At 49.7% G+C, this 26758-nt stretch overlaps 2 protein-coding genes across 3 annotated transcripts; both read right to left on the reverse strand.

Moving 5' to 3' along the window:
- Positions 1-6238: 6238 nt before the first annotated feature.
- IL10RB (interleukin 10 receptor subunit beta) lies at positions 6239-16946 on the reverse strand. Its single transcript, XM_048292347.1, has 7 exons — positions 16300-16946; positions 13994-14117; positions 12499-12668; positions 11459-11646; positions 9293-9443; positions 8874-9031; positions 6239-6884 (listed from the first exon to the last, which is right to left on the reverse strand). The coding sequence occupies exons 1-7, from the start codon at positions 16346-16348 to the stop codon at positions 6672-6674; spliced, it is 1053 nt and encodes a 350-aa protein (XP_048148304.1). The 5' UTR covers positions 16349-16946; the 3' UTR covers positions 6239-6671.
- A 207-nt stretch (positions 16947-17153) lies between these two features.
- On the reverse strand, positions 17154-26548 carry LOC125320223 (interferon alpha/beta receptor 2-like). 2 transcript variants are annotated; one of them, XM_048292335.1, is made up of 9 exons: positions 26460-26548; positions 25470-25566; positions 22945-22986; positions 22533-22659; positions 22019-22188; positions 20558-20730; positions 20136-20298; positions 19307-19425; positions 17154-17938 (listed from the first exon to the last, which is right to left on the reverse strand). In XM_048292335.1, the coding sequence occupies exons 1-9, from the start codon at positions 26493-26495 to the stop codon at positions 17258-17260; spliced, it is 1608 nt and encodes a 535-aa protein (XP_048148292.1). In that variant the 5' UTR covers positions 26496-26548; the 3' UTR covers positions 17154-17257. The 2 variants fall into 2 exon arrangements, with proteins under 2 accessions (XP_048148292.1, XP_048148283.1); XM_048292326.1 differs by having other exon boundaries at positions 19307-19440.
- Positions 26549-26758: the final 210 nt, after the last annotated feature.

Below are 26758 nucleotides of genomic sequence, written 5' to 3' on the forward strand. Positions count from 1 at the left end.
GCTCCGGGGATGGACCCCTCTGGAGCCAGGCTGGCAGAGCTGGGGGTGCTCACCTGGAGAGGAGAAGGATCCAGGGAGAGCTCAGAGCCCTTTCCAGGGCCTAAAGGGGCTCCAGGAGAGCTGCAGAGGGACTGGGGACAAGGCATGGAGGGCCAGGAGCCAGGGAATGGCTTCCCAGTGCCAGAGGGCAGGGCTGGATGGGAGATTGGGCAGGAATTGTTCCCTGGGAGGGTGGGCAGGCCCTGGCACAGGGTGCCCAGAGCAGCTGTGGCTGCCCCTGGATCCCTGGCAGTGCCCAAGGCCAGGCTGGACATTGGGGCTTGGAGCAGCCTGGCACAGTGGGAGGTGTCCCTGCCATGGCAGGGGTGGCACTGGGTGGGCTTTAAGGTCCTTCCAACCCAAACCAGTCTGGATTCTGTGATTGTCTGGGAAGGGAGAAATCTCTGTTTGGCCACAGTTTCTCCATTTCCCAGATGTTTGGTTGAATGCTGCAGTGAACATTAAGTGCAGTGTGAATGTCACAGCCCCTGAATTGGGGCTTGGCCTCAGCTCCACTTTTGGCAACCACAAGTTCCAATCACAAGATTAGAGCTCCTCTTCTCTTTTTTTTGTTTCATGTTTTCCACAGGCCTGCCCGGCTGCAGGGCTTGGAGAGGTAAAGTCAGGTGTTCACCTTTCGCTTCCCACCCCCTCAAACACCAACTTGTCAGTGGGCAGGCCACAGAGGAGGATTTGAAACCTTGGTGGGCAAAGGTCTGTGCCCTCAACATCCTGGCTGTTATAAATATGATAGGTTTTGCTTCTTAGGGAGAACACAGGCTTTCCAGACAGACTTCTGGATAAAAATGTTCCTGGCTGCTGCTGCCTCTTGTGCCATGAGGTGCTGCATGTACTCTGAGCACATCTGCTAATCCCAGGCTCCTAGAATCCCAGAATCCCAGGATGGGTGAGGGTGGAAGGGACCGGAGTGGGTCCCATCTGGTGCCAGCTCCCTGCTCCAGCATCATCCCAGAGCCCAGGGCCCAGGAGTGTGGATATTCTGGAATATCCCCAGGGAGGAGGCTCCAGCCCCTCTCTGGGCTCTGTTCCAGCCCGGGCCCTGCCCAGGGCAGCAGTTCTGCCTCCTGTGCAGGGCAATTGCCGGGCTCAGGCCCTGCCCGTGGCTCTGGTGCCGCTGCCGGGCCCCGGAGCAGAGCCCGGGCCCTGCCCTGAGCCCTCCCTGCAGCCAGGGACAGCCAGGGCTGAGGGCCCCTCTCAGCTGGGGCTCCTCTCGAGGCTGAGCAGCCCCGGCTCCCTCAGCCTGTGCTGGGCACGGAGCTGCTCCAGGGCCCTCCAGGATTGCTGAGCCTGTAGAACATCAATCCATGGCTACAGCAGCGTGTGAGGGACACTGCTGGGTGTTACAGGGCTTTACTGAGCCTGAGTCAGATTCATTCCATGAGGATTTGTTACCTACTGCCCCAACAATTGATAAGGAAATATTTTATGACAAGTTCTTTATGTAACCACACCTCAGGGTAACCACTTTGCCATGCAGACCATGAACTGCAACTGGCTGAGCCAGCCTTGCGCCGCTAGAATCATTCTATAACCTACTAAATATTTACAGTTTATCTTCTGCTGAGTTTGAATATGACTTCCTCACTGATATTATAGAAAAAAGAAACAGAAACTGGTGTTGCCCAGCCTGTGAGAAGCGTTATCTGCACAGCACAGGCAGCCAGGGGAGTATAATGTGTGTCCCTGTGGCCATTGATGTCTGTCCCTAAACACTCCTGTGACAGAGGAAACAAGGCCTTTGGGGCTCTCCTGGTTTTATTTCTGTTGGCTGACAGACAAAGGAGACATAATTTGGTGGTTTTTTCTTATGTCAGCTCTGGAACAGGATGAAAGTAGCAAATACAGCATTTCATCTTATGTGAAAACTGTAGGAACAGTGGTTCAGGAAGGAAGGACCTCAAGGAGCCCAAGGAGGGATCAGATCTATCTACCCCTTCCCAATAGATTTTTTCATGTCCCCCTTCTCAGGCAATGCCATCTGTATTTTTTTGCTTTCATCACTAGAAAACTTTCCTTGTCTCAGTTTTGTTGCAGTCTTGTAACTGCTTTCACCTCCCTCATGGGCACAGAGCACAGGGGATTCATTCCCTGCTTTCAGAAGCCTTTCCCATTTGTTAACAGTCATTACTCTGCCATCAGACTTCTTTCCCCAGACCACATAACATCATCTTCCTTAGAGTCTGTCCCTTGTCCTCCTCCTGACTCCCCAGCCCTGGTTACAGCTCTCCACAAGGCCTCACCAGGGCTGAGGAGCAGGAAGGATGATTTTTTGGGTCAAGCCCATGGAGTGGTGGAGTCACAGTCTGTGGAAGTGTCCCAGAGGTGTCTGGATGTGGCCCTTGGGGACAGGGTTTGGGGTGATGCTGGTGCTGCTGGGGTGACACTGGATGATCCTGAAGGGCTCTTCCAGCCTTGATGATTCTGGGATTAGGCTTGGAAGGACAGAAGTGTCCTAAATTGCATCAACCAGGCTGAAAGAACATGGAAAGCCTGACATAAAGCTTTTTTTAGTCTGTGGTGCCTTCAAAATGCATAATTTTGAACACAAGTTCCATCTTCATGGAGAATATTTAGAGTCCCAGACTGGTTGGGTTGGAAAGGACCTTAAATTCCATCCAGTGCCACCCCTGCCATGGCAGGGACACCTCCCACTGTGCCAGGCTGCTCCAAGCCCCAGTGTCCAGCCTGGCCTTGGGCACTGCCAGGGATCCAGGGGCAGCCCCAGCTGCTCTGGGCACCCTGTGCCAGGGCCTGCCCACCCTCCCAGGGAACAATTCCTGCCCAATCTCCCATCCAGCCCTGCCCTCTGGCACTGGGAAGCCATTCCCTGGCTCCTGGCCCTCCATGCCTTGTCCCCAGTCCCTCTGCAGCTCTCCTGGAGCCCCTTTAGGCCCTGCAAGGGGCTCTGAGCTCTCCCTGGAGCTCCCTCTTCTCCAGGCTGGAATTTCAGAGTGATCAGTGAGTTCTGCTCTGTTCAGGGGAGTTCCAGAGCCTGGTTTCACCCGTAGGTCAGCACGGCTGAAAATCCAACCCACTGCAAATCCTGGTGGGATTTCCATCGCCTTCGTCACGACACTCACCCAGATGGGAAAACAAAGTCCCTCTCTGAGGAACTGTAATGTGGTTTCAAAAACTGTCACAAAACCAGAGGAGCAGAGAGGAGGGAGTGGAAATTAGAGAGGAGATTTGAGTGACGTGGTGGCAGAGATGAAGGGAAAATGGAAGAACTGAAAGTTGTTAATCAGATTCTTTGGTGCTTTCTGCAGGGGGAATCCTGGGGTTATTGATGTACATCGGTGACGCTGGAGCGAGGATTTCCTCTCTCTCAGGCTCCCCAGTGGCTTCTCGTTTGCCTTTGTGCTGCCATCATCCTTCCATGCCCTCAGTGTTCTACAGTAATGGCTTGAGAGAATGCACAATGAACTCCAGGAACTCCAATCCCTAGGGAAGAAACATTTCCAGTGCATTGCACAGATGGTCCAAAGCCTGTGGATTATTCACAGTTCTTCCTGTAAAGCAGCTCTTTGCAGCCTTGTTCTTCACAGCAGCAGTCTCAAGGGAAGGAGCCTTGCTTTGCACCCCACTTACTCCATAATAATTTTCTAGGATGATGAATCCTAGAAAATGACATTTTGCCAGGTGATAATGGCTCTTCCCCAGTCTGCCTCAGGAAAAAAAAAAAAAAAGCATGAACTTACAAGCACAAGTATTTCTGATTAAGAATCTATTTAAAAGCTCTTCTGAAAGCCTCTCTGACTCATTCTGGATTGGGGCTCAGAACCTCCAGGACCTGCTGGGCAGGGAAGACCCCAAAGTTCCCAATAGGGAGAGATAAAAATGGGGAGCTGGGGGTGACTGTGTCCCTGGCCCCTTGGGTGGTCCTGGGCTCTGGTTTCTTTCTCCCTGAAATTCTCACTCCACTCCCTTGACTGGAATTCTCTAAACAGGTCCTTTTTGTCTTCCCTCATTGCCCTCTTCTGGAATCTGTTTTGCTGACCACAAGCCCAGTCTCTTCTCCTTCAGTATTCCTCATATTTCCCTATTCCTTAATCATTCCACTCTTTGCATTTCAGGTCTGAAATCTTTTTCCAAGCACTCTCAGGCCTTCTGAGGGGTCTGTTTTCCTCCTGGCTTTGTCAGAACACGCTGTACCAGAGCGAGCAGCCTCCAGCATCTCTCTGTGCTTTCAGTTTACATCAGAACGTGGTCACAGTTCACCTGATTTATTGATTCATTGTCGCTGTAGTGTCCACAAGCTCAGCTGAAGACAAACTCTCCTCTGAATTACTGCTTCCCTTGAAGTTATTGCTCCTCCTCTAAATTGTTTCTTCCCTGTAGAGGTCCCAGGCTCCTGTGGGGCCACACAGCCCATGTGGGGACAGGCAGAGGCTGTCCCTTATCCCCAGGCCTGGCTCACGCTGTGACTCTCACAGAAGCTGTGGCTGAGAAAAAGGCCTCTCACCTGCAAAAGCTTTCCTGGGAGGACTGGGGGTGGGGCAGGAAGATTTCTGAAGCAAACCAAAGCGCAGGTCAGCCCAAAAACCCAGATCCGGGCTGATTTTAGCAGCTCCTAATTCCTGGAAGTGTCCCAGGCTGTGGGGCAGGGACACCTCCCACTGTCCCAGGCTGCTCCAAGCCCCAATGTCCAGCCTGGCCTTGGGCACTGCCAGGGATCCAGGGGCAGCCCCAGCTGCTCTGGGCACCCTGTGCCGTGATGTCCTTGCAGAAACTTTTCCTGCTTCCATCTAAACTCCCAATATCCCATAGCGGCCAAAGTTGTAATTTCTCTTCTCCCCCAGTTTGCCTCGGCAGTGAGCCTGTACTGAAGTGGCACAGCCTTATCTCTGCCTTATCTCTGCCCTCAGCAGAACCTTGGAACCGGCTGATGGATTCCAGCCACATTTGGCTGACAGGAGCTCGCTGTCCTTCCATGCAAAGCAGCTGTTGGAGAGAGGAAAGCAGCTCTAGGAACAGTGAGGGAAAGGCAGGGAATCTCCAGCCCTTCCTCAGCCAGCTCCACGTGCAGTGGGTGTTACACCATGGGGGCTTTGCCACTCTGAAAACCAAAAAAAAAGAGGGGAAAGGGGGGAAAAGAAAATATTGAAAGAAGCTGCTGCTGTGGGCGGAGGGACAGGGAACACACAGGGAGCTGGACTTGTTCCTTGGAGTGGTGATGCAGACACAGGATCAGGATTCCCAGAGCAGCCTTGGGGAGAGGTGGAGAAAAGCACCAATGAAACCAAATACCTTGAAAAAAATCAATTCAGTAAATTTCACATTCTCCATTAAAGCAGCACATGACAAAATTTAAAAGTGCAGAAAAAGCACGTGCAGATTCCATAGAATCCCAGAATCCCAGGATCCCTGAGGCTGGAAAAGCCCTCCCAGCCCAGCCAGTCCAACCTGTGCCCCATGCCCACCTTGTCCCCAGCCCAGAGCACTGAGTGCCACCTCCAGCCCTTCCTGGGACACCTCCAGGGATGGGCACTCCAAACCTCCCTGGGCAGCTCTTCCCAAGGCCTGAGCTCCCTTTCCATGGGGAAATTCCTGCTGCTGTCCACCCTGAGCCTGCCCTGGCCCAGCCTGAGGCCGTTCCCTCTCCTCCTGTCCCTGTTCCCTGGCAGCAGAGCCCGACCCCCCCGGCTGCCCCCTCCTGTCAGGGACTTGGGGACACTGGGAAGATCCCTCCTAAGCATCCTCGAGGGGAACTGGGAGATGAAAATTGATGGAATCAATTCCTGTTTTCTTCCTGCAACCACTCCCAAAAAGGGGATATTTATGCATCAAGTAACACCAACCCCCAAAACAGTGCAATTCCCACACCAACCTGAGACACAACTTCACTCCTGGAAGGTTCCTTTTGGTGACAGAATTTAATTTCTCACTCTCACTTTGATGCAGTAACACACAAACCCAGTGAATGCCCAGTGCAAAGGTCCCACTTCTGCCCCAGTGCTGGCTGCAGCCTTTATCCACCTGCACAGGGGAGGCTGGATTGGGAACAGGGAGTCACGGCTCCCCAGAGTTTTTAAATTAAGAATACACACGAGTAGGTAATTAAAATGAACTTAATTTAACTCCCATTTCAGCTGCCAAGTTTTCTACAGACATAAGTTCATCCCACCCTAAAAACTTCACAACTTTGCATCAGGGAAGAATAAATTCCATACAAAGATTATGCCAGTGGGGACATCTTTAAAAACACTTCATTTCTCATTAGAAAAAAATAAACCAGATCGGGTCTTTCTTTACAAAATATTATTTTCTTTTATAAACATTTTGATTAGTTTTTGCAATAAATAGTTCATTAAAGTAATTCGTATTTATATATATATATATATATTTATGACATTTGCTTTTTAATGTCACAATCAGTGCCAGGAATTGCTACAACTCCTCAGGGAGCCACAACCAACAGTGGCAAAAGTTATGGATCATTTAATTCCTCATTTAAAGCCAAGTATCTTGTACTTAAAAAAAAAAAAATTATTCTGTCAAAAGTCTGTGCCCACGTGTTTGTCTGTAGATTTTTCCTGCTGAAGAATACAGCAATGACAAAAACCCAAAAGTCCATTTGCTTCTCCTTTTCCAAGGAAGAATGAGGAGGATATTTAGGCTTTTCCTGAAGCTTCTCCCACTCCTGAGTCAGAGTCTCCTTGTGCAGAGCCCTGAGGGTGCTCTGGTGTCCTGCTGGCCTCATCCCCACTCCCATCACTGAGGGTTTGGGATTCTTCTGAAATCACAGTCAGCTTGTCATAAACCAGGAGTTCTTCTTGTGGAAGAGGAGGGAAAGGCTGTGGAGCACTGGGAGGTTTGCTCAAAAACTGGGAAACAAAGAGGAAATGAGGATTAGGTCTCTGCAGCTGTCCAATGCTGTTTGCTCAGAAAAACTGGGATCATTAAACAACATTGGGATTGTTTTGCACACAGCAAGAGGCTTCCTCAGGCCTTGCAAGTCCCACAGGGCCAACAGCGTCATGTCCTCCCTCATATCCTGTCCCAGGCTTGGGAGCAAGATGGAAGTGCCTTTCTCTGCAAGAATAACTCCAGGGCTCAGAGACTTCTTTGGAATACAAACTTACTTGAAGAAAATAAAACAGTTTTGATTGGGAACAAACACTAAATGGTAACTGGGCTGTGGGGGAGGGAGATCACAGAGAGGTTTGTCAAGAACCCTCCCCTCTGGCAGTGGAAGCTGTTCCCTGTGTCCTGTCCCTCCAGCCCTTGTCCAAAGTCCCTCTCCAGCTCTCCTGGAACCCTTCAGGCACTGGAAGGTCACAATTACATCACCCCAGAGCCCTTCCTTCCCCAGGCTGAGCAATCCCAGTTCTCCCAGCCTTTCCTCACAGAGCTGCTCCATCCCTCTGCTCATCCTGGTGCCCTCAGATGACACAATTCTGAATTGAATTTAGAATAAGAAACCAGCTGCTCTGTAAGGAGTGCTGTGTACTGTAGGTACAAAAATCAGCACAAAGATCTTCACTATCAGACCCTTCTCTACTGAACCGGGATTGGGAATGTTCTGGCACAAACCTGCAGCTGAAACATTCCCATAGTGAAAGCACTGCCTTGGCCAAAGCACGTTTTAGGGAGGCACAGCTGACCTTTGATTCCTGGCACAGCACAAGCCCAAAGTTCTCCCTGTCTTTAGAGCCACCTGGAAGCAAAGGAAACTTGAGCACATCCTGTGTGGATCTGGTGCTGCGTGCCCAGCTGCTGAGCTCCAGGTTCTGCAAACCAAGGGAGGGAGGGCCAGGAGCCAGGGAATGGCTTCCCAGTGCCAGAGGGCAGGGCTGGATGGGAGATTGGGCAGGAATTGTTCCCTGGGAGGGTGGGCAGGCCCTGGCACAGGGTGCCCAGAGCAGCTGGGGCTGCCCCTGGATCCCTGGCAGTGCCCAAGGCCAGGCTGGACACTGGGGCTTGGAGCAGCCTGGCACAGTGGGAGGTGTCCCTGCCATGGCAGGGGTGGGATGAGGTGAACTTTGAGGTCCCTCCAACCCAAACCATTCTGGGATTCAGGGATTCCATGACACTCCTGGTGCTGAGCACATGTTCAACCTAAAGCAGGAGTCAAGTGCTAAGTGAGCTGCCATCCTGAGGGTGCTGAGCTCTAAGTGAGTCAAAATGAAAGCCCCAGAGGAACTGCAGGAACTCAGGAGAGCACAGGCTGGAACAGGAGTGTATTATGTAAACGCTTGTTTCTGGGAAGAGATCCTGCTGCAGCCTCTTTGTGTTCTGGGTGTGTGACAGGGGCAGTGGGTCCCCATCAGCAGTGGCTGCTGTCATTGCTCTCCTTTTAGCTGGAATTTTCAGACTTCATAGAATCACAGGTTCCCAGAATGGTTTGGGTTGGATGGGACTCCAAAGCTCATCCCATCCCAGCCCTGCCATGGGCAGGGACACCTTCCATAGCCCAGGCTGCTCTGGTACAGCTGATCTAGTCCAGGTTCCTTCCTTAGACACTTCACTGAAGTTAAAACTCATGGTTACACTTGTGACAGGACTTTGCTGCAGGAGAACAAATGAGCTGGTTTAAGTCTAAAAGAAGGCAGGAGAGACAGAGATTTCTGTTGCTCTGGTTAAATGAGGAACTGAAGTTGACACCTGGTACTCTCTCACTTCAAAATCAGCAAACCCATCCTGTTTCTGAGCCATAAAAAGCTGATTATTACAAATTACAGATCATTGACCATCAGGTGCCAGTGAAAGGAGGCAAAATAAAAGAAGCTCTGAATATTTTGGCACAGAGAGCTTGAAAAAACAGGTGAGTCTGCTGGAAAGGCTGATTTTCACATGTTAGGCAGAGAACAAACCTCTTTCAAGTGTTGTGGGAAAACGTAGGAAGGGCAGAAAATGTGTTTGATGAGTCTGTACAGATAAAAACTGGAGAAGAAACAAACGGTGACAGCTGTGACCATGACCAGCATGGATCCCACCAGAACAGTCACAATTATCCACACAGGGGTTACACCTGCAAGAGAGAAGGGAAAAAAACCCAATTAAAACTGCCATGATTCATTTCTGAGTAATTATTTTCAAATTATCACTTTCTCCATGGAATGCCCCTGGATCCCTGGCAGTGTCCAAGGCCAGGCTGGACATTGGGGCTTGGAGCAGCCTGCGACAGTGGGAGGTGTCCCTGCCATGGCAGGGGTGGCACTGGATGGGCTCCGAGGTCCCTCCCAAGCCATCCCAGTGTGTGATTCCATGATTTCCCAGTCCCCCACGTTACCATTGTGGGTTGTCTGCTCACAGAGCTCCCTGCTCAGCTCCCCTGTCTTGTTCCACTCAGGAATCACCGCCTGCACTCGGACACAATAAACTGTCCATGGCTCCAGCTGGGACAGGATTTCAGAGCTGTGTTTGGTGTCTACCTGAGTTACCTGAAAACAGAGAAAACCAGAAAAAATGGAAGAGTGTGAGATCAGTGACTTAGCTATGGAATTAGCTAAGGAATAACCATGGAATTACAAGTACAATTACAATTGTAGTGTGAGACCATTCACACCACTGATCTTTGGGCTGTTTCCAGCAGCACTAATGAAGTTTTTAGGCTAATGAGAGATGATAAATGAGATCTGGTGGCAGCCAGAAACTGTCACCCGACCAAATGAGATCAGCTAGGAGCACTGTTACACACAAACACCATCTAACTGGAGAGGGAACAAGCGGGATGGAGGAACAGCACCAGAGGAAAAGGTCTCAAGCTGTGCCAGGGGACTTTTAGATTGCACATTAGGAAAAATTTCTTCACTGAAAAAGCTGTCGAGCCCTGAAATAGGCTGCCCAGAGAAATGGTGGAGTCCCCACCCCTGGAAGTGTTAAAAAATGTGTAGATGTGGCACTTGGGGACATGGGTTAGTGGTGAACATGTGGTGCTGGGTTAATGGCTGGAACTGATGACCACAGGGAGCTTTTCCAACCTCCCCAATTCTGTGATTCTGTGATCTGTCATTTAGACAAAACCACAGAAAAGAAAGAAATAAAATACTTTCTGGGAGCTGTGAGTGGCTGAGCAGATGAACTTGCTGTTCAGGGTCAGTTATGTCCCTGTAACTGCAGAGTATCCCTCCTCAGGGACAGGAGACTCTCCAGCCAGGTTTCGATCTTGGAGCAAGCACCCAGCTCACAAATAACCTGGGAGGTTACCCAGCCTCTGCCTGTTGCCTCTTTGATCCCTAGGGAATCTCCCAGACTTGCACTTGGAAGGGTTCCAAGCAGAGACTCAAAGTGCAGCTCTGTTCCTCTGGTAAATCCAGCTGCGTGCATCCCATGTGCAGGAATAGCTGCATTTCTGAGGAGTTTGGGAACGGAGAACCAGACTGCTCTGTGGGGAGTGATGAGCCCTCCTCTTCTGGAACTGAATGGCAAAGAACTGTGCAGTACCAGATACAAATCAGAACTGTACATGGTGGAGTCCCACTATTAACAATTGCACTGATGTACAAAGCACTCATTAACTGTGGCTGCGGTCTGCTGGTCAGAGGCTTCCTGTCTGCCTGAAACAGAGGCCATAATGCTCTAATTAACGCATGATTAATGACCTTTCTCCATGCACTGTGCATGGAGCAGTGTTTTGGGCTGAGTAACACAACTGCCTGTGCAAGAGGCTGTCGCTGGGAGGGAGGAAGGGAATTGCAGTGGATACAAACTGAAGAGCTGCAGGTGACCACAGTGAATCAAAGCCTTACCCATTTTTAGATATTTCTGGGAGTAAAAAGCCCAAAGTCCCACAAAGAGGGAACGAACACAGAGTTATTGATAATTATGGAAAGAGAAAATTCTTTCTGTATGCTGCTGTTTAACTACACAGCTCCTGCATTTGCTCTGAGACCCAGTTGTAGTGACCAGATTTGATTAATTGTAATTAATAGAGATCATTTTTACTCTTAGAATCACAGAATCCCAGACTGGTTTGGGTTGGAAAGGACCTCAAAGCCCATCCAGTGCCACCCCTGCCATGGCAGGGACACCTCCCACTGTCCCAGGCTGCTCCCAGCCCCAATGTCCAGCCTGGCCTTGGACACTGCCAGGGATCCAGGGGCAGCCCCAGCTGCTCTGGGCACCCTGTGCCAGGGCCTGCCCACCCTGCCAGGGAACAATTCCTGCCCAGTCTCCCATCCAGCCCTGCCCTCTGGCACTGGGAAGCCATTCCCTGGCTCCTGGCCCTCCATGCCTTGTCCCCAGTCCCTCTGCAGCTCTCCTGGAGCCCCTTTAGGCCCTGCAAGGGGCTCTGAGCTCTCCCTGGAGCCTTCTCCTCTCCAGGTGAGCACCCCCAGCTCTCCCAGCCTGGCTCCAGAGCTCTGCAGCCTGTACAGGGCCTCCAGGAGCTTCCAGGACTTCCCCAGGATGGTGTTTTCCAGGCAAAGCCCAGATCAAAGTCAGGGAGTCACAATACCCAGGAAGCAGAGGTCAGGTCTGTGTCTGTGCTGCCTTTCTTCCAGTAGAGGATCCTGTAATTCCAGGAGCCATAGTACTTCTTCAGGGGCCACTTGCCCTGCTCGTGCTCAGCAAAGGGCCCAGAGAAATCCACGTGCAGGGCCCCGGACCCCGACTTCAGCCTCACATCAGGGGGGCCAATGACTGCTGCACATGGGAGAGAGGAGAGGAGGGAATTCAACTTCACACTGCCTCAGCTGCACATTTTTATACAACTCATGGTAAGTCACCTTTTAAATATTGCATTAGAAGAAAATAACTTATTTTCCTGGATCTGGCATAAATAAAGCCTTTCCTCGGAGAACTGCTCTGGAAAGGGATTTTATTTTTGCAGTTGAACACCAATGCAGGCTCCATTCCCACACCCTACAAACAAAGGCAGTTCCCTTTTGCCAGCTGTGGTGACTCCAGGAGAGGAAGGACCATTTCCATGGCTATCACTCACTTCTCCTTCTGGGCCAAACTGTCACAACATCTGTCTGTCCAGAGAAGACCCTCTAGAAAAGTGTTTTAATGTGGGTTTTGATTATGATCAGTTTGAAAAATGAAAACATTTGAATTATTTATGCCTTGTGCAACCAAAATTTCTTGGCTGAAAATTAATCTCTCTCTGTGAAAGTGGGGTTTTTTTGAAGTAAGAAAAAATAAAAATTAAGCTTTTTGTCTGGCAAAGCAATGAAGAAGGAAGTAACTGAATTTATTTAGATGTACAGGAAGTCTGGCTCCTTGAAGACAACTTCTCCCTGGGCAGAAAACAGAGATATTCCTTATTTTAAGAGAAAATTACGCTTTATTTGAAAACCTCCTCCAAAGAAGTTATCAGTACTATGATAGTGAACCTACTCTGCTTTCTGTCAAGTGTCACAACTAAAATGTTACAGTTCAATGTAATTAAATTATAAAATACTCGGCATCCTCTAGCTTTTCCCACGGAGCCAGGCTGTGCAGGGGCGTGAAGTGCAGGCAGTATTTTTTTGGGAAGAACAGGAAAAGGCTTACTGTCATCCATGGGCTTGAACCTGAGGGTGACCCAGGCGGAATGGAGCTGTCCTGCCTCGGCCCGGAGCTGCAGGACGTAGTCCCCGTACGCCGACAGCGAGGACACGTCACACTCGGGGAGCCTCAGCCTTGTCCCCACATTCTCATAGGTGTCTCCAGGGAAATTGATGCTGCAGGGAACACAAAGCATAGAAAAGAAACAATTAGAACTGGCTAAATGGCTTTAAAGCAGCAAAGCTGTTAATGCAAGCAGTTAGGACTTATGAACACAAAAGAGTATCCAGTGTGTGTAAGACCCACATTAAGGATTTTATACCCATGGATTTATACCATCCATGATAAACTTAGGGACTAAAATTCTGATTCTGCAAAAAATGCCCTTGTCCTGGCAGGGTTACAACACTCCATTCAGCAGGCAGGAGTTCAGAGAAGCCTGCAACCACTCAGCCAGTGCCACTGCAGGGCACTGACTGGGACTTTGCTGGGAGCTGTCTCCAGGATTTGCAGACAAGGAAAAGCCAGAGAAAACAGGGCTGGGAAGTGACCAGGAACTGGTTATAGAATAGAACCACAGAAGGTTTGGGTTGGAGGGACCCTAAAGCTCATCCCATTCCACCCCTGCCATGGCAGGGACACCTTCCACTGTCCCAGGCTGCTCCCAGCCCCAATGTCCAGCCTGGCCTTGATCAATATATGATTTAATGGATGATATTTAATATATTTTTTTCTTTCTGGTATGCATCAAAAGCCTGCCCAGGAATGTACTGATCAAGGGGCCATGGCTACACAACCCAGAAAAATCTTCTCACAACTAAGCATGAAGAGAAGGCTCTGGGGAAGGCTTAGAGCTCCTTCCAATGCCTGGAGAGGCTTAGAAAAAAAGAGGGAGAGGGACTTTTATATGGGCAGAGAGTGACAGGAGCCAGGGAATGGCTTCCCAGTGCCAGAGGGCAGGGCTGGATGGGAGATTGGGCAGGAATTGTTCCCTGGGAGGGTGGGCAGGCCCTGGCACAGGGTGCCCAGAGCAGCTGGGGCTGCCCCTGGATCCCTGGCAGTGCCCAAGGCCAGGCTGGACATTGGGGCTTGGAGCAGCCTGGGACAGTGGGAGGTGTCCCTGCCATGGCAGGGGTGGGATGGGATGGGATGGGATGGGATGGGATGGGATGGGATGGCTGCATCTAAGAGATCAGGGAAGGGGCAACACGACCAGGCCTCTTCAATCACCGGGAACAGCTCCATGAGAGAGAAAAACCACACATACAGCCAATAACATCCAATGTTAAAATGTGTTTGTGGTTCAAAAAAAACCCAGGACAAAGCTGCCTTGGGTGTGAATGCCCAGAAAATGCCTCTGTCCCGTCCTTCAGCTCAGCAGGGAAGCCTCTCACAAGCTGAAACAAAGGGACAGCTCCTGATTGTCCTCTGAAAAGGACACAAATCCCAACCACACAGAGCTGTAAGACGTGAATTAAAGCCAGCCCAGCCCCAGACCTACCTCTTGGATCGGACAGTGTAGGTGACATTCCCTTTGGGAAACCTTGGTGCATCCCACTGCAAAGTGCTGTGAAGATTGACTGAAGTAATTCTTGCATTTCGGGGCTTTGGGATCATTCCAGAAACTGTGGGAGGAGTCAAAACCAAACATTTCAGTGTTTCCTCCAGCACTTCTTAGTCATCCCAAACTTAAATGCAGCCTCTGCCTTGCCTTAGATGCTTATTTAAAATCAGAGCTCAATTAAATGAATTTAAATCCTGATGCCTCTCCTGCCTCCTTATGCAACAAAACAGATTACTGGCACCAGTGACTTCCAGTAAGTCCTTGTGACACCAACATTTCTTGTGCGTGACTGAGCTGGTGCTGCCCAGGACTCGGGGCATGAACTCTCCCTGAGAGTGTCAAACGCCAATTTTTCTAAGCAGTGCTCCAGTAGCACTGTGGGAATAACAAGGGTGTGGGGATTGATAAACAGAGATAAACCAGAAGCACCTCTGAAAGTAAGAGAGGTATTAAATGTAATTAAATATAATTAGGTATCATTAATCAGCACTATTCACAAGTGACAAAACCCCAGTTGTTCTCCTTTCTTGGAACTGAATAAAAGAAACCCTAAAGTAGTTTAAAGTATCAATGAAAAGTCCATCACTATTATGGTTTAATTATTTTTACATAACTGTAGGGATTGAAACTAAAATAGCAAAGATTCCGGCCCATTACTGCACCACGAATGAGCAATGCAAACAAACCCTGTCAGAACAGAGCAGCGCTTAAATGTCACAGGAGTCACACCTGATGACAGACATTTCAAGATAAATACACATTTTACATGTCTGTAGCTCACAGAAGCATCAGGGCTGGAAGAGACCTTCCAGGTCACCCTGTCCCAGTGTCACCCAGCACCACCATAATCACCCCTGAGCCATGTCCCCAGTTGACACAGAAATGAATGAAATTCATGTGTCAGTCACTCCCCTCTGGCAGACAGGAGTTTGAAATCTAAACCTGGCGTAAACAAAACCTGTTTCAGACTCTGGTCCTACAGTGTTACCCTTGCACCCAACAAATAAATCAAACACACTGCACATCACAAATACAGAAGTTTGAATCACGCACTGGCTGGGGTTGGGATGGACCTTACAGCCCACCCAGTGCCACCCCTGCCATGGGCAGGGACACCTCCCACTGTGCCAGGCTGCTCCAAGCCCCAATGTCCAGCCTGGCCTTGGGCACTGCCAGGGATCCAGGGGCAGCCCCAGCTGCTCTGGGCACCCTGTGCCAGGGCCTGCCCACCCTCCCAGGGAACAATTCCTGCCCAATCTCCCATCCAGCCCTGCCCTCTGGCACTGGGAAGCCATTCCCTGGCTCCTGGCACTCCAGGCCTTGTCCAAAGTCCTTCTCAATTCTCTTGGAGCCCTGCTTTGAGGATGAGGTCTGAGGTAAGCACGCAAATTCCCAGGAAAAGCACGTTTCCTTTCAAGGTTCACTTCCCTGACAGTGCTTCCTATATTAAAAGCCTCCAGGTAAATTGCTTTATTGGGCACTGTGGACCCAAAGAGATGAGGAAATACCTCTGGGGTCTCAGGCTTGTGCACAGACCTCTGAGGCCATCGAGGCCCAGCTGTGCCCGATGCCCACCTTGTCCCCAGCCCAGAGCACTGAGTGCCACCTCCAGCCCTTCCTGGGACACCTCCAGGGATGGGCACTCCAAACCTCCCTGGGCAGCTCTTCCCAAGGCCTGAGCTCCCTTTCCATGGGGAAATTCCTGCTGCTGTCCACCCTGAGCCTGCCCTGGCCCAGCCTGAGGCCGTTCCCTCTCCTCCTGTCCCTGTTCCCTGGCAGCAGAGCCCGACCCCCCCGGCTGCCCCTCCTGCAGACACTGACACGGAGCCCTCGGGGCGCCGCTTCGCCCCCACGCCCGCCTGTCCTCGCCGGGACTTGCACAATGCCCCAATCCCGGCTGGACCGTCCCTGTTCCCAGCACGGATTGAACCGCGGGACAAAAACGCCCGCGGGCGGCGGGACCCCGGCACCGCCACCCAGGCAGCGGCGGAGGCCGGCTGGACTGTCCCCGCTGCCCTCACGGGGCACTCCCGCCCGGCTGCTGGCCCAGTCCGGGGGCCGCTCGGTTCCTCACAGCCCCCGAGGAGCCGCGCCGGGCTCGGGCAGCGCGGAGGCACCGCCGCCTCAGGCGCCCCTCGCTGCCGCTGCCCCTGAGGGCACCGCCGCCCCGCGGCCAGGCGGGACCGGGAGGCCGCTCCGTGCCTCCCTCGCTGCCTCCCTCCCTGGCTGCCGTTCGGACTCACCGCAGAGCAGGAGCCCGCTGCAGAGCGCGCCCCGCAGGGCGGCGGCCATGGCGGCTCCCTCAGCGGCGGCGGGGCGGCCGCGCCATGGCTGCGGGAGCGGGGCCGCCCCGAAACCCCGAAAGCCTTCCGCTTCCCGGCGGGGCGGGGCGGGCTGCGGAGCCTCCCTCGCACACCTGGGCTGCTCCCTCAGAAACCGCACGTTCACCCTCAGACACCGGGGATGCTCCCTCACACAGCTGGGGTTCAAACTCGGGCGCTGGAGGTTCTCCCTCACACAGCGGGGGTACTCCCTCAGACACCGGGGACTTTAAATGTCATTAAAATGTTTTAATACGAGTCAGTAATTGTACAAAATTGTATATAAAAAACCGTAGAAAGTGTATTAATGCCTCGATCCAGTCTTTTGTCAGTTGAGTATTCCTGTCTCTGCCCCCATTATTCCACTTGATCAGCTTTCTCTGCACTAATGCAGCATCCATCCAGCAGAACAGGTTTCACAGAAATTGACTGACTGAGATAAAAATAAAAAATTGAAAAAGTGGTCTGGTTGAGAGACCAGCCTTCCACTATTCCAGATTGCTCCAAGCCCCATCGAGCCTAGCCTTGGGCACTGCCAGGGATCCAGGGGCAGCCCCAGCTGCTCTGGGCACCCTGTGCCAGGGCCTCCCCACCCTCACAGGGAACAATTTCTAATCCAAAACTGCCCTCTGTCAGTTTGAAGCCATTCCCTGTGTCCTGTCCCTCCCTCCCTTATCCAAAGCCCCTCTTCTGGAGCCCCTTTAGGCACTGCAAGGGCCTCTAAGGTCTCTCTGGCTCCTTCTCCAGACAAACAGCACCAGCTCTTTCTGCAGAAGTCCATGGTCACAGGATGTTAATGAAAGGACAAGATCTGTGTGTTTAGTCCAGAAATAAACAACACTGGTTCCTATGTTATAAAGTAACAGCAGTTCTCCCTTCTTCATCTCCTCATGTACCCTGTTACATGCTCAGTGTCTGAGTCCAAAGAGCCACTGTCCTCAGAAGAAGAGGAGTTTTGCCACTCATGGAAGTCATTAGAACAAGGTGCTTCCTGCACACTTCCCGTGTCCTCCAGCAGCTTTGCTTCCAGAGCATGAGCACAGTGCCAGTCATCTGCATCTTCCTGGGACGAGGGAGCAGCTGCAGAGCTGTCCCCATCCGGCTCCAGGGTTCCCAGCAGCACCGTGTGTAAGTTGATGGTGAAGCACTCGCTGTTCCCTTGGGAGCTACCACTGCCCTCAGAGAAAGGGCTCAGTAACTCACTCCTGGTGTCTGTGTCTCCTTCAGGGTCCCCCTCGTGCTCCTCAAGCTCTGGCTCAGCAGCTGGGGTGTCCCCGGCCTGGCTGCCGCTGTACTCACAGGTGCTGTTCACTGAGTACTGCACCAGGGTGCCGGGGCTGTCACAGCCCTGGCGGACTCTGCCCCTGCCCAGCCCCGCACGCCTCGCGTAGTCGTGGTCACACAGGGCACTGCTGTCACTGTCACTGCTGTCACTGTCATCACTGGCACTGCCTCTGCACCCCCTGGCCTTGCTTTTAACCTCTCTGGGGATGATCTCCAGAGAGGACAGATTTTCTGACTCAAACACCCAAGGTGAGTAGGCCAACTTCCTGATGCATGCCTGGAAGAGTAAAAGGAATTAAATTAACTCAGCCACATTTGCAGACATGCACAGAAAACCATGACAAAAACCCCAAATAACCTCCAGTCATGAGGCTGTCAAACACATGATTCCTTCTTGTGCCATAGTTTTGGCTTTTTCTGCAGAGTTCAGGCTATCTAGGATTGTTCCTTCTTCTCCATTCCTGAACATCTCAGGATCCCAGAATGCTTTGGGTGGGAAGAGATCTTAAAAGATCATCACATTCCAACCCCTGCCATGGCAGGGACACCTTCCACTGTCCCAGGGTGCTCCAAGCCCCAATGTCCAGCCTGGCCTTGGGCACTGCCAGGGATCCAGGGGCAGCCCCAGCTGCTCTGGGCACCCTGTGCCAGGGCCTGCCCACCCTCCCAGGGTGAGGTGAGTCTTGCCAATCTCTCTACACTCTTTGCAGTCACCTATCATGGCTGATCAATTTTCATGTCCTTTAGAAATTATCTTTGGGAGCAACTGTCACCATTTTAACATCCCAAGCCCCATCTTCCCTCTGCACTTCAGAGGATTATTCCATATTTGAAGCATTGATCATGTGGACAATAAAAAAATAAACCTTAGACACTCCTTTGTAAAGTGTTCAGCAACTGCTGGGATGTTAAAGTAATGACACAGCAAAGGACAGAAAGATGTGGCAAAAGTCTTAGAAAAAAGCGATACCAATCTGCTCTGGGTATGTTTGTAGAAAATGGAAAATGTTTATGCTGAAAAACCCTACAGAATTAAATGTAAAAAGTCAGAGACTGTAAAAATTAAAACAAGCCAGCAAAGATAAAGGAGAAAAACAAGAAATCTTGTTATTTTTGCTTGAAATTTGAACTGTCAGTTCAGTCTATGAAAATAAAACATTAGTTGGCTCTGGACTGGCTCCCTCAAGTGCTAAAACACTTGATCACAGAAAGTCCAAGAGAGATTATTTTATTATTATTAAACAGTGGAACAACTTCTCCTCCAGTCTCTCCTCACAGGGCAGGTTCTCCAGCCCTCTCTGCTCATCCCGCAGCCCTGCTCTGGGTCCTCTCCAGCCTGTCCACACCTTTCGTGCCCTTTGGGGACCAGAACTGGGTGGAATATTCCTGGATATTCCCCCTGACCAGGGTAGGATGATCCTCTCCATTAGTAGCTTGTCACAGAAGTAGCAAGAAATGCTTTTGACTATTTGTTCTGAAGATCACACGAAACAGCAGCCTAGAAATCATCTTTGACTGAGGTAAACTGCAATGCAAACATTCTGTGCTCTTATGTAACTTGTACCTAAAGCACAGGATTGGAAATCCCAGTTGTTAAACTTCCTCTTGCCAACCAGAAAGGGCAGATCTGAGAACTGTTACATACCAAGGTCGGAGGTAAGGAAACCTTCAGGAGAGTAAAACCTGCTGCATGTGCACACATCAGGACTGCAGCAATAATCAGGGCAAAGCAGACAGCACCAGCCACTGCACCTTCACGATACCCTGGAGTGAAAACATCTAATAAAAAGACATGGATGAAGTGTCCCATGACCACATTTCAGATCTCACAGTCACAACAGCTATTAGGAATCAGCAATAATTTTAGTTAGAAGGGATCTGTGAAAGCCAAAGTCAAAACAAGACCAGAACTCAAATTAGATTCAGGAATTAAAAAAGAAATTACTCCATCTTTATGCAGTGGAGATCTGTATGGCTCAGGGGGCTGCCAAGAGATTTGTTTCCCCAAAGTTGATGGGGTTTTATATTTCACTCCCAAATACCAAATGCTTCTCTCTTGGAATGTTTCTCTCTGACACTGAGGCTCCAATCTCTGCTCCCGGGGACAGGGACAGCACACAGGGAGCAGCTGGAGCTGGGCCAGGGCAGGCTCAGGCTGGAGAGCAGGGAAAGGTTCTTCCCCCAGAGGCTGCTGGGCACTGCCCAGGCTCCCCAGGGAATGGGCACGGCCCCGAGGCTGCCAGAGCTCCAGGAGCGTTTGGACAGCGCTGCCAGGGATGCCCAGGCTGGGATTGGTGGGGGGTCTGGCCAGGGCCAGGAGCTGGATCAATGATCCTTGGGGGTCCTTCCCACTCAGGATATTCCATGATTCTGTGATCACCTATTGTTTTTTAGGATTGAACCGTAAATGTTCCTACACCAAGAGAAAACACTGCACACTCAGACCAACCCCTCGTGCCCCACAGCTCCGTTACCTTGTCGAGCTGCCAAGTCTGTACTGACACATTTCCAGGAGGAGGGAATGGAATATCTGTTCAGGGATGCACGGACCTCCACAGACACACAGTAATTCCTACTGGGGTACAAGTCTCCAATGACAGTACTAAACACTTCTTTAGTGGTTTTCTGCCGTGGCCTCTGCCATGAAAAACAAGGTTTTGAAGTCAGTTACTGGCTAAAAAGAGATCCCTGCTCACTCTTCCAGACCTGCTCCCCTGCAGTGAAAGGAAGCTCAGATTCTGTTGGCCATTGTCTCTCTTTTCTTCTAAGGAATCTAGTTGTATGTTTTCTTTTGCTTCTATTCATGTTTCTTTTTGGGAACTTGTTAACCATCAGAGCTATTTTATGTCCTCTGTGTTCCTCCCCTAAAGCACAACTAAACCCCAAATTTCCCTACCTTATGCTCTCCATCCAGTGACTTCAGTGTGATATTATAATCCAGCTCTTCATAGATGTCAATTAAAGACAGCAGCTTTCCCTTCTCTCTGAGGTGAGAGGTCGGCAGCTTTATGGTGACATTGATGCAGTTTGGACAAGAAGTGATGTTCACTTCTGGTGGTCCCAGAATTGCTGTTGGAAAACAAGAAAGAGGGAAAAATGATGGAAAAAATACACACTTTATCCAGGACCAATTCTATTTCTGTGACGGATACAGAGCTGTCTCACCACACCCCAGAGGGGCCACTGCTGTAAACCCACAAGGCCTTGCAACATTTAAGTTCTGCAGCCAAATCATCATTTCCCACATGGCCGGATTTTAAAGGAAAAGGAGTGAAGGGAAGAAGCAGAAAGGGGACAGAGGCTTTGCTTCAGCTTCAGAGATGTGAACTTTGGATCTACCTGAAATTAAAGCTGAGGTTTAAGCACAGAATAAAATCCCTGAAGGGTTGGGTTGGGAGGGACCTCAAAGCCCATCCAGTGCCACCCCTGCCATGGCAGGGACACCTCCCACTGTGCCAGGCTGCTCCAAGCCCCAGTGTCCAGCCTGGCCTTGGGCACTGCCAGGGATCCAGGGGCAGCCCCAGCTGCTCTGGGCACCCTGTGCCAGGGCCTGCCCACCCTCCCAGGGAACAATTCCTGCCCAATCTCCCATCCAGCCCTGCCCTCCTTCAGCTTCAGGCCATTCCCTTCGTCCTGTCCTTCTTTTTATTAAACCAGCTGCTGAGGGACTGCAGGGCTCCTCCTCAGGGATGTTCTCCAGTCCTTCAGTTATCCTCATGCCCATTCTCCCCGCCCCCTCCAGTGTTCCCTCATTTCTGACACTGGAAGTGGACACAGCAGCTGCCTCTGCTGAATTCAGAGGGAACACAACCAGTTTATCCTCCACAGTCCTCCAGTTGTTCCTCCATTTCTGCCTCTGTTAGCCCAAAACAGAATTTTGAGCAGAGCCAAGGGTGAAGCCACCTCTGGCACTAAAGACAAGTATCTTCAGCAGGGAAAAGGGCAGATTGATGGACAAACAAACCTCTTCCCTACACCTGGTGCAGACCTGGCATTTTTAAACTCAACATTCACTACTGGAACACACAAAACCAATGTTGTTTTTTAAGTTATGTATCTTACACAGTTCAGAGATTTTTACTTTGTGTTTATCAATGCACAGCTGTATTTCCTTTATATCTATAATGTATATATATGTATTTATTTCAAAACCAGAGCCTCACTCCTTTATCAGAACTACTCATCTTAGAAACTTATCTATATATTTAAAGCTTTGTATCAGACATATGGAATACTACATATAAATGGCCACCAATCCAGTCAGTTCGGGGTCTTACAGCAAAGGTAGCAGAACATAATTCAGGCATCAGCTGTTAATAAAAACTACATAAAGAAGAAATGCAGAGAGAGAACTTACTCTGAGCTGATGGCACAAAATGCAGTACAGAAGAATTGAGCACCTGAGTTCCTCTAATGCTCTGAACTTGTGCACAATACACAGAGGACCTCTCCTTGAACTCCTCTGTCAGCTCACAGGAGAGCTGGGAAATACCTGAACACTGCTTAGCACTCAGCCAGTTCGAGCTCCTGCAGAAAAGAGCAAAATAGTCTCAATTGTCTGATATGAGAAACCATGGGAGCGTGAGGAGAGCATTTCTCAGGGAAAAAAAACCAGAAAAACCAAGAAAGAAACCAAGAAAAACAGAGGAAACCTCAGCCTTAGTATTTTCCAAGAATCCAGAATCCCTGATGCTGGAAAAGCCCTCCCAGCCCAGCTGTGCCCGATGCCCACCTTGTGCCCAGCCCAGAGCACTGAGTGCCACCTCCAGCCCTTCCTGGGACACCTCCAGGGATGGGCACTCCAAACCTCCCTCCTCTTTGGGTCAATAAACATTAGAAGTAAAATTTGTGCCTTATTTTGTGTGACTTGCCTGTGGTCTTTGTACAGCACATTGTAGGATGCTGGCACAGCTGGGTCATGTTCTGTCTGCCAGGACAAAATGTGCCGGAAATTGTGGGAATCCATCTGGAGGTTGTAAGGAAGCCCTTTCTTTCTTTCTAGAAAGGAAAAAATAACACAAAAAACCCAACAAACAACCCTGAGCTTTGCAACAATTCTAATAAATAAACCCATTTAGAGCAGCTCAGGATTTGCCCCCAAAAGGCAGCCACAGGGGAGAGCTCAGCACAACAGACACAGCAATGCAAAGCACTGTGCATATGGATTACATTTCTGCAAGCTCTGTCTCCAAAAAGCATGAAGTTTCAAACTGATGCTTGGTGAGGATGTGCAAGCTATGAAATGTGTTAGGAAAAACATTTTAAAGATGATAAAACTCTTACCAGGCTGGCTGCAAACAGCTGTAGACAGAAAGATGAGGTACACTGGAAATTGAAACTCTGTATTAATGCATTGGCGTATCCACAGGATCTGATTTTTACTGCAAATACTCATTTGCAACAACTAGGTTCATACTCCGCATTCCCTGGTGGAACTGTTACTTTCTTTCACATCTTCCTATGACTTTCCTACACTTCCCTCCTTTCTCCAGAGCCTGGGAGAAATGCCCATGAACCTGGGGCTCGGAGGAGCTGGTTCTTGGATGCCTACGCTGCTCCCTCCACGTGAGGTTCAAGACTCAGTGTCAGCAAAAACATCCAAGATATTCTCATCAAATCATGTCTTAAGAGGACTCTGACTGTATTTCAAACACCTCTTCAAGCCATCACAAGAATTTTAGGACTGATCTGGGAAAACATTCCATTATTGCTTGTCTCATCCTCATAGAGCCCAGAACGGTTTGGGTTGGAAAGGACCTTAAACATCATCCAATTCCCCCGCTGCCATGGGCAGGGACACCTTCCACTGTCCCAGGCTGCTCCAACCTGACCTGGGACACTTCCAAGGATCCAGGGGCAGCCACAGTTTCCCTGGACAATGCTGCCATTCCAGAGGTTCCTACATCTTCCTGTAAAACCCCCCCAGGAGACTGTGATCCATCCCGGGTCTCGCTGCATCCAGGATTCTTCTCCTTGACCAACCCAGCTTTTCATCATTCCCATCTTTTCAACACAGTGCTTCAAAACCCTTGAAATTGTTGTTCTGACTCCTCTAGTTTTTTTTCTCAGGACCCTTCAGCCTCCCTTCTGCTTTGAGTGCAACAAGGAGGAACTTCCTGTTCTTATTTGAAGGCATTTTGTGGTCATTCCTCTGACTCAGGAGATGCCGACTCCTACACTCAGTTGGCCAAAGCAGTCATTACTTTAATTTCAAACACATTTCTTCTCAGTTTCACATGAATTCCATGGGAAAATCTGGAAAGTTCCTTCCTTATCTTCCTTAAAACTCTCTTTTGTCTTGATCTGATGTGTCAACAAGATGTGCCACAGTCAGCATGACTGTGAAAAAAGAGACGAGACATCTGGGCCACGAATTAGATTTAAACAATCTCTATGGAGATCCACAAAGAATGGGTTTAATGGCAGTTAAATGTAGAACAATGGATTTCTTACCAGGTAAGAAATCCCCCGTTTGGAAAAAAACATCCAGTGGGGAAAAATAAAGCAATATTTTAATAGTTATTATCATTATTATCTGAACACACACTCAGATTTGTAATAATTTGTGTCTGCTGAATTGCTGGCGTATTCCTGTTAACATTATTTGATTTTTCAATGCCTCTTCTCTACCCAAACCAAATTCCCTTCATGTCGAGTTCAAACTGCCTCTGAACTTTGTTTCAACAAACAAGTTTAACAAAAGAAGCTGAACAGTTGCGAAACTGTTTGTGTTACACTCTTACAAAAGAGACACAGCCAAGAACAAATATCTTAGAAAAAATAACTGGGAAAATTCACCATGGGGAAATAAAGATGGTCTGGAAACTGCATGGGGACTCTTCGTTACCATCTTGGTCCACTTGCAGTTTCTATCATGCCTGGCAGTGCCCAAGGCCAGGCTGGACATTGGGGCTGGGAGCAGCCTGGGACAGTGGGAGGTGTCCCTGCCACGGCAGGGGTGGCACTGGGTGGGCTGTAAGGTCCCTCCCAACCCAACCCAGTCTGGGATTCTGGGATGATGATCTTATCCTTTTTACAAAATTAAAGGATCCTAATAAACCCCTTTGTCACAACAGCTACAACTCAGCCAAACTTTTTGTTTCACCTGCTAATCCTGAAACTGAGGGGTGCTGGAAAAAAATCAGAGTAGGGAATGAAAACCCTCACATGTAACTGAGAGTTCCTGGCCATGCAAGGAGGCAGATCATGGAATGGAACAGCCTGGATCAGAAGGGACCTCAAAGCCCATCCCGTGCCACCCCTGCCACGGCAGGGACACCTCCCACTGTCCCAGGCTGCTCCAAGCCCCAATGTCCAGCCTGGCCTTGGACACTGCCAGGGATCCAGGGGCAGCCCCAGCTGCTCTGGGCACCCTGTGCCAGGGCCTGCCCACCCTCGCAGGGAACAATTCCTGCCCAATCTCCCATCCAGCCCTGCCCTCTGGCACTGGGAAGCCATTCCCTGGCTCCTGGCCCTCCAGCCCTTGTCCCCAGTCCCTCTGCAGCTCTCCTGGAGCCCCTTTAGGCCCTGCAAGGGGCTCTGAGCTCTCCCTGGAGCCTCCTCTGCTCCAGACTGGGCACTCCCAGTGCTCTCCACAGCAGAGGGGCTCCTCTCCACCCTCTGATCATGGTTTATGCACAGAACAGAGGATGTAGAGATAAGACAAGGGATCTTTATTTTGGGAATTATTCCAGGGAGAGTTCTACAACACCATGAAGATCTCGTACTTTGGTATCTCAGCAGAATTATCAGTTAATGAATGAGCTCCCTGCACTGCTGCTCTCTAACCAAGAGGTTCAGGTACTTACCGAGCGGAGAGAGCAGCATTGGCACAGCCATCAGGGCTCCCGTGGAGATTAACAAATAAACCCCTCTGCTTGCAGAAGAAACATTTTGCTTCTGCACCTACAAATACATGCAAAACAAGCACATTTTACTGAATTCTCCTAGTAAATTAGCTTAGTAAATCACTTTGACTTAACCCAAGGTTTCTGTACAGACTTATTGTATCCTCTCCAGTGTCTGAGGGAGGGCAGTGGTACTGAAAGAGTTACTGCTAGGGTGGGGCACTGATCCTCATCGTTTTATCGAAGTTTTAGTCCATTTTGTGGCAACAGCACTCTCCTTTTTCCACATGGAAACAGCTCTCACCATTTCAAATAAATCAGAAACCACTGTATGATTATTTCCATTAACTTTGCATTAAGACAGCATCTGAAAATTCAGTGCCACTCACTCCAACTTCACTAATACAGTGAAAACAAACATTGCTTGGTTTATTTGAAATAAACTCATCACTGTTGTAAGAAATGTTTCCAGAAAGAGAAAATATCAACAGGGAGCTTAGAAAAAAATTAATTATAAAGAAGTCATGAAGTTTATGTTACAACTTTTTAGTGCCTAAGATCTATTAAAATACTCCCTCTCTTTTTTCACTCTATTTAACATCCCCAAAATATTAACATCTGCAGGACCTGGTTTTGAATTAGCTGGGCAAGGGTACAGCTATTTCTAAAGAACCTTCCCCTCAGGTTTAATAAAAATGAACTGCTTTTTAATTTAACATTATTTGCAAATACAACTGGAATTATTTTCTCTGCAAAAGAGCCAGTTTAAAATCATGCCAGAGCACACGATGGTCAAGCTTAACCCAGTATATTCATATATTACCACAGGATAGAATTCATCTGTTAAAACCAGGTGCACTAAAAAACCCTTATCTGAGATGTCAATCTCCCTGTGCTCAGAGTTCTGGCAGGACTGCAGGAAGTCACTGGATAAATGTTGGGAATGTGCACCTGTGCAAGTGGTAATTCCACAGCCAAAGGGAACATTCTGTTCCCCTCATTTTATTTACTCATTCAAGCAGAAGTCGTTTCAAGAGCAGCTGCACCTGCAGGATGGGACTTTCCAGGTTGTTCAAAATTTTCCCTTCAGGAGAAAGCCTTGGGGATGCTGAATTCACTTGGCAAATGACTTCCTTTCCGTGTTAATCTCTGCAATTAATCCCAGGCCCTGCTCAAAGCACTCCATACCCAGAGGGACTGTGTACCTTGGATCCTTGCTGTCCATGCTGTCAGGAGCAACAACAATCCCA

Source organism: Corvus hawaiiensis, chromosome 2 (genome assembly GCF_020740725.1).
Source record: "Corvus hawaiiensis isolate bCorHaw1 chromosome 2, bCorHaw1.pri.cur, whole genome shotgun sequence".
Classification (NCBI taxonomy): Eukaryota; Metazoa; Chordata; class Aves; order Passeriformes; family Corvidae; genus Corvus; species Corvus hawaiiensis.

What these genes read in the sequence shown, in the direction of transcription:
- IL10RB (XM_048292347.1), bottom strand. Translation starts at nt 16,348, where the DNA reads ATGGCCGCCGCCCTGCGGGGCGCGCTCTGCAGCGGGCTCCTGCTCTGC. An exon ending in ACCTGACCTCTGCTTCCTGG is followed by an intron (nt 9,444 to 11,458) that starts GTATTGTGACTC and finishes CTCTGTTTTCAG; the next exon opens with GTAACTCAGGTAGACACCAA. An exon ending in TCCCACAACACTTGAAAGAG is followed by an intron (nt 6,885 to 8,873) that starts GTTTGTTCTCTG and finishes TTTGTTTCCCAG; the next exon opens with TTTTTGAGCAAACCTCCCAG.
- LOC125320223 (XM_048292326.1), bottom strand. Translation starts at nt 26,495, where the DNA reads ATGTTCCCTTTGGCTGTGGAATTACCACTTGCACAG. An exon ending in AGACTTGGCAGCTCGACAAG is followed by an intron (nt 19,441 to 20,135) that starts GTAACGGAGCTG and finishes TCTTTTTATTAG; the next exon opens with ATGTTTTCACTCCAGGGTAT. An exon ending in TTTCCTTACCTCCGACCTTG is followed by an intron (nt 17,939 to 19,306) that starts GTATGTAACAGT and finishes TTACTCTTCCAG; the next exon opens with GCATGCATCAGGAAGTTGGC.